Below are 12,241 nucleotides of genomic sequence, written 5' to 3'. Positions count from 1 at the left end.
CGAACTCATCTCCAGCCAATAGCAAAAGAGATTCTGAAGACACGAAATTGCACAACACCTGATCACATGCCCACCTTTGGATGATGTTTGCAGGTGAAGTGAACGTGGCACGTCTCCATCAAAGATCGCCACAATTTTAAATTTTTGACAGCACAACAAGTTGAGTTCGTGTCTGCGGTGGCTGTGCACAGTCTTGACTCTGAGAAGATGATTGATTTGAAGAAAGAGTGGAGCATCTCGTTTGCAGGATGCGGTTTTATGGGGATCTATTATGTTGGTGCCACCAGTTGCATCCTTGAGCGGTTCCCTCGCTTCATACAAGACGCCTCTAAAATCTACGGAGCCTCTGCAGGTTCTCTGATGGCCACTGTTCTTAGAGTTGGAATCCCCATCGGTGAGTTGTGGGTCCCCTCTCCAGTGACCAAACTTTAACAAAAAATCTGTCATTTTAACGCTACTTAAAACGATACTCAAGATTTGATTTAAATCACTGCATTTTATTATTTAATTTGGCATAGATCCAATGCGCCAAACAGCGTCGTACTTGGATAAATCTCCAGTGTCAATACCAACATAAACATCATGTGGAGTATTTTTTTTAACTTTCTAGTTTTTGTTTGTTTATCTCTATCATATATCGATTTTTTTTATCCAGGGTTTTTCCTCTGTTTCTACCATGACAGATTCATTCTTAATGAGATATCACAGCTTGAACCCATATTAGTCTCATTATTGATATACCAAGAAGCCACTGTTGTCAGTTTGACCTGTGAATTTGTTGATGTGAGTGCATCTGATTGAGACGCCTCTGATTTGGTGACTTTAAAAGCAAACAGGTAAGAGTTTTTATTCGCCTTAGATGACCTTTCATCCTTGTCAAGCTTGGATTTCAGCCAGATGAGCCTTAAACACAAGCTGATAGCGAAAAAGAACACCACATAGATAAGAAAAAATCATATGTTATGATTGTGACATGATTTACGATTATTTGGAAGCATCATTTTAGATTTTGGAAAAGCTTTTAATTATGATGATATTAGATAATTATGATGTGACCTTTTATTGTGCAAAAAAATAACTGATAGCAAGAAGATTTTTATCTATTATCCAGATCTTTATAGTCAGGATACATCAGGATTTCTATCTGTAGTGTTTTACAGCCTCCATTTTTCAGCTATAAACATGCAGAAATGTCTGCAGTTTTAAAAATATTTGATTATGCTTTTTACGTAAATGATATTAACACAAACATCTACAACACACCGTGGCCACAACATCACAATTTAGACAATTTTCTTTATTGCCATCTATCCTTTCTTTTAACATAATATTTGTAAGTCTTTACCAGCATATCTAAAGAAGGGTGTTTTTACATTGATTTACATTTAAATCTGTATGTAAGAAATTCAATTAGTATTATTTTAAATATAAGTTTGTGCCAGCTGATTATTGTAGGTGGCGTATTATCAGTCTATCTGAGAGACGTTTTTTTCGGGCTAAAAATGTGGGTATATTAAATTGCCTTCTTTAATGAGAGCCTTTGAAATAAGGAATGGTCAAACTGAGAAAGAAAACCCTTAGGTTCAGTGCACAGATTGACACCAAAAATCAGCTCAAGCCCACCAACACTTTTACCCCAATACATGTTGACATACAGTACATGTATGTACAGTCATCCTGTGTCTGAGTTGTGGGGGGGGGGGGGGGGGGGGGGGTCAGCATCTGTAAATGATTCAATATCCTAAAGTGGGTCTCTCCTTAACATAGTTTTATTTTGAAAATACATATATATATCCTGTTAACCTATTATTATAGAATCCCACTTCAGCAATTCAACTATGTGTTCTGTGTTCCTCTGTGCAGAGAAATGCTGCGCTGATTTGATGTCCATGGCCAAAGAGGCCAGGAAGCACAAACTGGGGCCCCTGCATCCAGCCTTCAACCTGCTGCAGATTGTGAGGGAATCTATGGAGGCGAGCCTTCCAGAAGACGCTCACGTTCGAGCCTCCGGGAAGCTGTGTGTGTCCCTGACCAGAGTGTCCGACAGGAAGAACGTACTAGTGTCGCAGTTTGACAGCAGAGATGAGCTCATTGAGGTATATTTCACAACATCATCCAGGGTCTTTTGTGGTACAAGGTTCATTTACAAGGTGCAAGGTTTATGTATTTATCACCCTACAACGCAGTGCTTTATGCTTCACAAAACAATATAGATGATATATGAATGAACACTAGATCAGGCCAGGACACAATTTAGTAGCATAATTACCAACATGATTAGTAGAGTAGTAAAGAAGTATATCTCTCTGATAATACAGTCGTAATATGATCAGTTATGATTAAGATTGTGAAAAGGCTGACTAGACAGATTTTGTTGTATGAGGAAATGGAGATGGAACATGTGGAGTCAGAACTGGAGGAGTGATTCTGCTTTTTTACCATCATTTCTATTGTTGCTGCTCACTCCTTATCTGGAAAAAAGGTTTAATATAGATTTTGCACCATCTGCATTTTTTTCCTCTCTTTTGTAAGAAACCATTTCTCAATTCTTTGTGTTGGTTTAAACTGAAAGTTCATGTTTCTAATGTGACTAATATGCCTAACATCTGTCTTTTCCAGGCCCTTATATGCAGCTGTTTTGTGCCTTTCTACTGCGGTGTCATTCCACCCACTTACCGCGGAGTGGTGAGTGAACCAGCAAGCTGCTGTACTCGAGCTGGGAATCATTCTTTAAAGCCCCCTCAATCTTTACTCAATCTCTCAGAATGAAACTTTATTGAGCACTTGTTATGGTGAACAACTTTTTTTGAAACCCCATCTATGCTGAGTCCAGGAGGCTGACAGTGAATGCAGCCTCAAAACTCAAAACTAGGCAAATGTGGGATGAAATTTTTTTATTCTCTTGGTATGTTCTTGGGCAGTGGGTGTGTTGCCTCAAGCCAATTGCAGCGCAAGGTCAAGACGCTATAAAAACTTAAAGACCAGGTTAGATCGCTGTGTCGACTCTCTCTTCTTATTGTTGCAGTTGTGTCTGTCCGACGAAACGCAACAGAAACAGTCAAATCCCACCAATTATGCCTTTAATGTAATGCAATATACTAAGCCCTACACTAAATACTCTCACTCACTCATCACTGTTGTCAATCTATGGTTCTTTCAATTCAGCGATATGTGGACGGTGCCGCCAGTGACAACCTGCCTCGATGCCACCTGAAACAGACAATCACGGTCTCTGCATACGCCGGCGAGAGCGATCTCTGCCCTCGGACGACCTCGCTCAACTTCCACGAAGTGCGCTTCAACAATGTGAGCATCCAGGTCAACTCAGAGAACATGTACAGAGTGACCAGCACCTTCTTCCCCCCAGAGCCGCAGGTGAGACACCGAATATCTGGGGCCGATATTCATTTGCAGTAAAAATGAAAATCAACCAATGATGAAATAAACCACAGTTCTTGTACTTTTCTTGAGTGCAATTTTCAGGTATTTTACTTGAGTATTTTCTATTTTCTGGTACTTTAAACCTCCTCTCTACTACGTTTATTTGATAAATTTTGTTAATATTTACTTTGCAGATTCAGATTATTCAGCGTTTATAGGCTAATAATTGTGACGTGTTACCAATCGGATATTGTTGTGAGTGAAACATTGTTTGAGAGGAGTCTGCATCAGAGCCAAAGTAGCACAGTTTTAGATTGGTTTAATTTATTGGCAATCTGACGGAGAAACCAAAGCTACCGATAATCGGAAAATGCTGACTAATGGCCCCTGTAATTGGCCAGGGCCAATAATCGGTCTACTCCTGTCCAAAAATGACGATATTGATCTTGATGACTCACTAAGAAGTGTAGTTCAAGCTGTTTTGGTAATGTTGGATATCAGCTTGATAAAGATTAAATTGGCATCAGCTGACCTTATTTCTATGACTAATATCTTCCAAAGCTTTTTGAGAGATAAATGGCTCTGAGAACAGTTTAAATTTCTGTTCTCTTTTCTGCCTTCTGCTGGTCAGAAAGTGACTACTGCAAAGCACACAATGACTCGGGAGGCAAGTCCATTTATTTTGATACCAGTGGACAGTGAACACTTGCAATATTGTATGGATTGATAGATGTAGCTTGAATACTCATCAAACACTTTTGGATTTTACAGGCAATGGCTGAAATCTGCCACAATGGCTACGTAGATGCTCTCCGCTTCCTGCAAGAGAACAGTGAGGAAACCTTGTCTTAAATACTGTTTATATTTATGGCACCAGAAGGTGGAGGGAAAAGGTTTTTATTCTACGTGCCATAGTGGCTGGCAGTGAGTAATCTAGTGCTTCTTATTGCAGAAATCAAATTAATTTGAATGCCTATCACAGATCTGATCAGCAGTGAGTGCCCCATGAGAAGTCTGGAGATGGATGCACCCAAACCAGCCTGTTGTGAGCTGGCGAGGGAGTCGGATGAAGTTGAAGAGTCCAATGAGAGCACACAAAAGAATGAACTGAGACCACCTGAGGATAAGCACTGGTGGCTGGATCCACAGCTCATAGAGGAGCTCCCGGTGAACGTTAAAAAAGGTGAAGACGGTCATTGAAGGGCGGCTGACGTGATCAACAGGGAAATCCTCCTTGTTGGGGGGGAAAAAACTTGGATACAAACTGAAGAAAAAATAGTATACCAACGAGGACAGTACATTTAATACAATAAAACTAAATGTGTACATTTTTTTCCGCTGTATTTGTGACAGCGTTGTGTGAGGCCTGTAGAGAGACTCCGAGTGCTGGAGGTCTGTTGTCTCACATGACGGGGTACCTGCCAAAGATTCCCCAACTTCGGCCCATGGAGTCGGCTCGCTCTCTAGCCCAGAGGTACAATGAACTCGCCTGTATTCAACCTGTTAAACCTCACCCAAATGATTTCTGTTATGTTGGGAGCCATTTCAGTATTTTCCCATGGGATCATCCAATCATTATCTTTGTCTTCTTGACGCTACCTTTCAAAGAGTGTTTGCAAGAGGTCCGGGGCTTCTTGTTTTATGGTGCTTTATTGAATTATGTCTTGTATTGTTCTGTCTGTAATTCTTGTTGAATACTAAGTTTTGTGTTCTTAATGTACAGACAAACTGGTGAGTTTATGTCTTGCACTGTCTCCTTTGTTTTGTTGTGTTTTTCATGGAGTTTTAAGTGATTTAAAAGCCCATATAGGGACGGAAGAGGTGCGAAAAGTACACACTTAAGTACTGATTCAACTTATTACTCAAGTAAAAGTAAGTACAGGCTCTGAAATGTACTCAAAATGTAAAAGTAATAAGAATGACTTGTTAGAGCCAGCAATTATATCCGGATACTTGCTACTCAGAATGCCTACTGCCTTTCTCACTGCATGCCTTATCCCCCCATTCAAGTGTCTCTCTCTGTCTTTTTCCATCTCTTCTTCTTCTTATCTTTTACAACATTTCATCTTGCTACATCTGCCATGCACGGCACGTGATATGCACTGATGTTGAAATACGTTTTGTGCTGTTGGAGAAGGTGGCATGCGGTTAAGCAATGCAAATTTTGCCTCAAATATATTTAAAGTAATGATCCTGTTAGAAAGTACAGATGTTTGTGTTAAAATGTAGGGAGGAAAAGCAGAAAGTTGTCAGAAAACTATACTCGAGTAAAGTACAGATACCTGAAAAATCAAAAAAAGAGTTTTTTGGGATCCTAGGGAGTTCAGTTTTTTTGCTCCTACACCACATTTCAGTTGTCAAATTAACTGTAGGAATGGTATATATATGGTAAATATTCTAATTTTTGCAATTTCTGCTTTAAGACTCGTGAACTGGGTCCCGGACGTACCAACCAACATGAGTTGGCTGTATGGCCTGGCTGGAGGCATATATAACCAAGCTGGGAAGAGCGAGGCAGAAGAATATGACCGGTAAACAGTGTTAGAATAATTTCCTTTCCAGGTCTTCATAAATGTGCAGACTCTTGTAAGTTGCCTCAAGAGCCATCATGCTTTACGCGATCTCAGTTGTCCGTTGACCTGAATGTGGACATTATCTTTAACATACGAGTTACGCAATAGTTAGTTGTGGCCCGGGGGGAGACAGGGGGGTCAAGAGAGATTTCCAAAGTGATGGACTGACACAAAACCAGTGTTATCCTCAAGTCACAACGCCATCATGGCCTAAAACTGAACCATCCATTCATCCCTGTTTCCACACTGTGCTCTTTCCAGTGAGACTCCACTGCGCAGAAGTACAAGTCTACCATCAGACCTGGACCTGTGGAATCATAGTGAAGGGGACATAAACGCTCTCCCATTGACCCCAGAAGCTACTCCCACCTCCAGTCTTAACTTCACCTGGGACACACATAGTGCGATTGACTACAAGTCCCTGACTCCACCCTCTACACCCACCTTAAGCCCCACCGCTGGGTTTGGTGTGGCTGCTGCGGAGTCACCAAAAGGTGCAGGTACCAGCTGGGGTTTGGGCAGAGCTGTGGGGTGGATCAGAAATATTGCATCCGAGCGAACTTCAAACTACATCAAAACAGAAGATTCAAAGTCTTCTGCAGCGTCCAGCTCCAAATAGATTTAATATTGCACTGAAAGAGAAGAAGAAAAAGTCAACTGTTGAATAAAGGAATACAACAATGTTTTGTGTTTTGTGGCCACTATCAAATCAAATGTCAGTGACTTTCTTTAAACTATCTGTACAACTACACTGTGATTTTACTGAGGGATGTTTCCTTTTGTTCTGACCCCATTTTAAACTTCACTTACCCATGTTTTATATTAACAATTGGTCATATAACTGTGTATAATGTAATGTGTACATGATTGCAATTCCAATCAGCTCATTGAAGCCTCTTATCATCTCTCATTGTTTTGGTGATCTTGCCTGCAGTTTAACTGTTTCGGTTCAGTCTCACTGCTCAGCAGCAGCAGGAGGCTGTGGCAAAAAAGCATGAATAAACCCGACTGTACAGCACCTGCACAGCACAAAACAGCAAGTAGAAAGAAAGAAAGAAAAGCAGAATCAGAAGCACATGTCAGATTGTCAGCAGATTTCAGTTTTTCAAAAAGATGATAAACCAGAACTCCTAATTAGGAAAATAGGATGTTGGACAACTACAGCACAAGGTTTCAACACGTTTATACAGCTCATTATGATAAATGTATTGACTTGTACGAATATTCTGTCATGTATGAAGCCCTGTTTCCGCTTGATCTGTTATCACATGTCCAAAAATGCAAAAACAAGTCAAGTCAAGTACATGTTGAAAAATAGTAGTAGTAGTATAGTTTGTTTTGCCCCCTTTTGGTCCCCTCGACTTGTGTACACAGTATAGTGCGTATTATGAGAACTGTGTCACATGCAGTCGGGCCCAGTGCAGCTTGTGAAGGCACTCCTGTTTTTCTATTTCAAACGTGACGTTTGAGCCAAGTAGGTTGTGCAATACCCCAGAGAAGGTGCCCATTGAACCTGAGAGAGTGTAGTGGAGATAAGACAGGAGTTTACATGTTGATGAAATACTGAACGGGCTCCAAATACACCAGGTGACCTCCGATAAATGATTTGAATGAATATACTATCGGAGATGTGGTTTTGAGGTTGAGATCTCGGAGAAGATGTTCAACTGGGACGAGGAGTGGAACATCTCTTTTGCAGGCTGTGGGTTCAGGAGTATTTATTACCTGGGAGCTCTGAGCTGCATCCTTCAGGAGGTCCCGCGGCTCGTTCATGGAGCCTCAAAAATCTGCGGAGCTTCATCTGGTTGTCTCGTGGCTGCAGCTCTGACAGTCGGGATTCCCATCGGTGAGTGAAATTGGACCTTTTGACTAAAAACATATTCTATTGCTGAGATTTGTCATCTGTATCATGACGATCAACCAATGCATGGAGGTAACAGTGGTATAGCCCCTTACACTACTCGTCACGTGATCAAATCTGGTATTTTCCTCTCTCTACAATTATAATAAAGAAATCCTGTTTTACCAAATAGATCCATTTTATGTAAGGAAATCTGGTGTTTTCCTTTCTTACATAAAACCTGACCATGACTTTGCAAGTAAATAATTGGTTTAAGTTATTTCTCAGTGGGTCTCAATTACTTCTGAGCCCTGTATTGACGGTATGGATCTAGTCATGATTATGTTAAATAAGTGACACCTGATGGAAGTGTCCATTGTCTTCCTGTGAAAAAAGCGGCCAAATCGGAAAGGTCAGGTTCATGTTATCTCAGTGCAAGTGCTGTTATTGATAATTGAAGTCAACAATGTACTTGGCGGGTTCATTGACACACACATGCGCACACACACACACACAGAGAGAGTTCATGAGAGCGAATTCCAGAGGTCACATGGAGTTTAAAGCCAAGGGAGGCAAAATGAGGAAATGCACCTGTCGGTTACTGACTTATCTCATTCACTGACTCATAAACACAAACAAAAGTACAACAATGAAAATAAACAATTACAATTAAATAGTGATTATGTAACAAACTTAAATCCTAAAGAGAAATGACAACAGTGACTCAAAGAAATCAAGAAACAACAAGCAAAGAATGCTGAGCTCACAGAGAAGGAGCTCAGTGAGTCTACAAATGAGTCAGGGTACAACATTGCATCTTCAGTACATCAAAGAAACATCAAAACATTGTTATTGTTATTATTATTATTATTATTATTATTATCATTATTATTATTATTATTATTATTATTACTATTAAACCAATCCCCCAAGTGCAACTGTAATTCATGACTGATTTTCACAATTTCCTCCTCAGAACAGTTATGTGTTGATGTGCTGATGGTGGCCAAAGAGGCCAGAAAGCATACTCTGGGAATTTTCCACCCAACCTTCAGTCTGCTGCGGACAGTGCAGGACGTCCTGCTGGAGAAGCTCCCAGCTGACGCCCATCTTCGGGCCTCCGGAAGGCTCTGCGTGTCGCTCACCAGACTGACTGATGGGAAGAATGTTCTGGTGTCAGAGTTTGACAGCAGAGAGGAGCTCATTCAGGTAGGAGGAAGTAGTGGTAGTGGTAGCAGTTCATCAAAATGAGGAGTTGAGGGTCTGATACCTGATGTCTTGTCCTGCATTGTTTGCCTCGGCAGGTTCTCATTTGCAGCTGCTTTTTCCCCGTTTACTGTGGCTTCGCCCCACCTTCATACCGTGGAGTGGTGGGTAGATATCCTGTACATTTCTGAGTTACGTTTGTTGGAAAAGGATTAGAAGGAAATTGTAACACACCGTGGTTCCTCCTTTAATCAGACATTTTAAAGTCCCATAAATAGGGGCTTTTACTAATAAATGCCAGTCTGTGGAAAGTCCTGTTTTTTCCATTAACTTAGTATAAATAAAAAAACTATATGTTTAATTTATTTCAAGTTTTCATTTTCAGAACTTATCCACAACACAATTTCTTCTAACTTGTTTTCTCAAAATTCGTTCAACTTAAAACAGTGTTTTAGTGTGTTGGGGTTTTTTGGTACATGTTTTTCTTGGTGCATGGAAAACAAAAAAAAAAATGAATATGACCTATTCCAGCAACACTTTTAGAAAAATACGATGGCAACTCAGTGCATCTCTTTTTCCTCTCAGCGCTATATGGATGGAGCTCTGAGCAACAACATGCCCCTGTTCGAGCAGAGAAACACAATCACTATGGCCCCATTCTCAGGCGAGAGCGACATCTGCCCCAAAGAGGGCACATTCAACTTCTTCGAGGTGCACTACGGCAACATTAGCATCCAGGTCAACACTGGAAATGTGCATCGGGTCTGTACGTCCTTCCTCCCACCAAGACTTGAGGTGGGTTCCCTGTAGGTTCCTTTTACTTTGAACAGTTAAAAACACATATATTCTTTTTAACAGCGCTTTCATAGCAGAGATCTTCTCTTCTCTGTCACACCAAGAAATGGATGTATTCAGTTGAAAAGACAAATGAATCTTGAGATACTGCACAACATTTCAGATAGCAACCATTAATTGTTTTTCATCTTTTGCTCTTAACAGAAGCTGGCTGAGATTTGCCACAATGGTTACATGGATGCTCTTCAGTTCCTGAGAGATAGGGGTGAGCTCTTTCACCCATTTCTGGTTCATACCATAAAGTAACATTCGAAACAGAGTTATTAGTCAACTGTCTGTGATAGATCTGCTTGGAAAGCAGCATATTCCCCCCAGTTTGGAGATGGGAACGGACACAATCAAACCTTGTTGTGAGCTGGCTGCGTCAAAGAAGACACTGTTGAATGGACGAAACCCTCATCGGGACGATCATTGTTGGCTGGACATGAAAGTCATAGAAAACCTCCCACTTAGCTTCAAGAAAGGTAAGGAGGGACCTTTTTTTATGCTTCAGTGAATGGTATGATGAAATGTTTAAATGCATTTGTTCAAAAGCACGGAGGCAGGATACACAAAGATGGAATAGAAAAGGGAAGATTTAATCATTGACTAAAGCACTTAACCATATCATGCACCTATGAAGCTCCTCAGTGGAGGATCATCACTGGAAATGTGTATTTTAGGGGGTATATTCAAGGCTCTAATTAAATATAAATGAGTGGTAGATGAGACCTAGAAAAAAAAACTCTCACAAATCAACTCAGCTCAAACTTACAGATGAAAGTAATTTTGAGATGATTAATTTATTCTAATTATTTCATTGTCTTAATTAGTTGCTGTCCCAAGGAGTCCTAAAAAAATTATAATTTATTAAATATAGACTTATCTCAACTTTCTGTGAGCTGAATGTGCTTTTGGCGCAAAAACTAAATCTACCACATGTAAAATAAATGATGCAGATATTACAGTTTGTGTTATGTCCTACATTTTGTGTGTTAATGTTAGTGCTGTGTGAGGCATGCAGAGACTCTCATGATGGCGGCACGTTTCTTCCATCGAAAGTGGTTATGAATCTGCTGATCCTACTGATGATGCCCATTGAGCTGACCGTCTTACTCATCAAAAGGTAAATAATTTGATCATCAGACCAGAGATTAAGGGAATGCACCAAAAAACATTGCAGTTACTTCCAATCACTTTTTTTTTTTACTTTCTTTTAACGTATACCATTTTTCTTTTGACAGCATGATATTGTCAGGCTGTTCAGTGATTTTCAAACTGTTGACATTGATCGCAGTTTTCTGCAGGGAGACATGGAGCAGTAGATGTGAGGATCTCAACAGGTTTGTGCACAAATTTATATTTTTTTTTAACCCTAAAACAACAAAATTAACGTTCTGGATATAGGTAATTGATTGATGAGTCTCATACCAGGGCCGTCAAATACTGGTGCTTCGGGTTTGTGGCAAAGGCGGTATCCAACTTAGAGCATCCATATTTGAAGAAAGGGGCATGAGATTTACTGTAGATCAGAAATGTATATTTTATATTTTTAATTTATCAAATGAAGAATTCTAATCTCAGTTATTGTTTTGGTAATTAATTATTATTTACATACACGTCTTTGCTACTGCATCATTTCTGCTGCTGTAGCACTTCATAAAGACCTAATGTCATTGCAAAACCCCTATTTTTGATTATACTAATTTTAGTCTTTGTGCTCTCCAGTGCATCTCCATGCAGCAGTGGATCATCTTACTCAGACATCAGAACTCAGACAGGACGACACAAAAAAATTAAACCTCTGTCCTCAGCAACCACCCCAAATTCCGACAAAACTCTTCACTGGGACAACAACTGTAATCTAAACCTCCTCTCCATCACCCCTACATCTGGAGGACCATCCAACTTCCAGAACAACAAAACACCTACATGTGGCAAGGTGGCTTTAAACCACCAAACTCAGCCGACTCTTCATCAAACATGAACCAGAGAGAAAAAAAAAATACATTTTATAAATGTTATGTAATATTTATTAATTGTATTGTGCAATAAAGTGGATTTTCTAAATTATACTTTAAAGAAAATAATAAAAAATACCCTGACCTTAAGGAAAGTGCTGGTGAATGACCAACATTTTGAACGTATGCATAACATTTTACTTTGTTACAAATATGTCACTTGTCAACTACCTCCGAGATTATTGTACACTGCTTTGCAGTACCAAGCACCTGTTGGAGTGTGAGGTATATTTTAAACTAGCTCAAGTTTGGGACATGGCACTCTCTCACCATGACTCTGAAGTAAAGTTAGTAACACAACTGAAGGGTTGAAATTCAGTCCCGTGCAACATACACTACTCAAAATGAGTTGGGCGATATTGGATTATGTGTTTATACAAACGTGT

The 12,241-nt window shown here is 40.0% G+C and overlaps 2 protein-coding genes across 2 annotated transcripts; both read left to right on the top strand.

The window, feature by feature from the left end:
• The first annotated feature begins 54 nt into the window (after positions 1-54).
• LOC115586903 (patatin-like phospholipase domain-containing protein 2) lies at positions 55-6,859 on the top strand. The gene is made up of 9 exons (XM_030426352.1): positions 55-394; positions 1,864-2,096; positions 2,620-2,685; positions 3,166-3,375; positions 4,153-4,213; positions 4,364-4,564; positions 4,735-4,855; positions 5,805-5,912; positions 6,216-6,859. Exons 1-9 carry the CDS (start codon positions 208-210, stop codon positions 6,571-6,573), a joined length of 1,545 nt encoding a protein of 514 aa, XP_030282212.1. The 5' UTR covers positions 55-207; the 3' UTR covers positions 6,574-6,859.
• A 126-nt stretch (positions 6,860-6,985) lies between these two features.
• On the top strand, positions 6,986-11,945 carry LOC115586904 (patatin-like phospholipase domain-containing protein 2). Its single transcript, XM_030426353.1, has 9 exons — positions 6,986-7,800; positions 8,771-9,003; positions 9,099-9,164; positions 9,586-9,795; positions 10,000-10,060; positions 10,140-10,319; positions 10,840-10,960; positions 11,079-11,177; positions 11,563-11,945. Exons 1-9 carry the CDS (start codon positions 7,614-7,616, stop codon positions 11,819-11,821), a joined length of 1,416 nt encoding a protein of 471 aa, XP_030282213.1. The 5' UTR covers positions 6,986-7,613; the 3' UTR covers positions 11,822-11,945.
• Positions 11,946-12,241: the final 296 nt, after the last annotated feature.

This window comes from Sparus aurata, chromosome 8 (genome assembly GCF_900880675.1).
Source record: "Sparus aurata chromosome 8, fSpaAur1.1, whole genome shotgun sequence".
NCBI classification, from domain to species: domain Eukaryota; kingdom Metazoa; phylum Chordata; class Actinopteri; order Spariformes; family Sparidae; genus Sparus; species Sparus aurata.
Note: the sequence above shows the minus strand (reverse complement) of the source record. Positions and strands in the feature narration are given on the sequence as shown.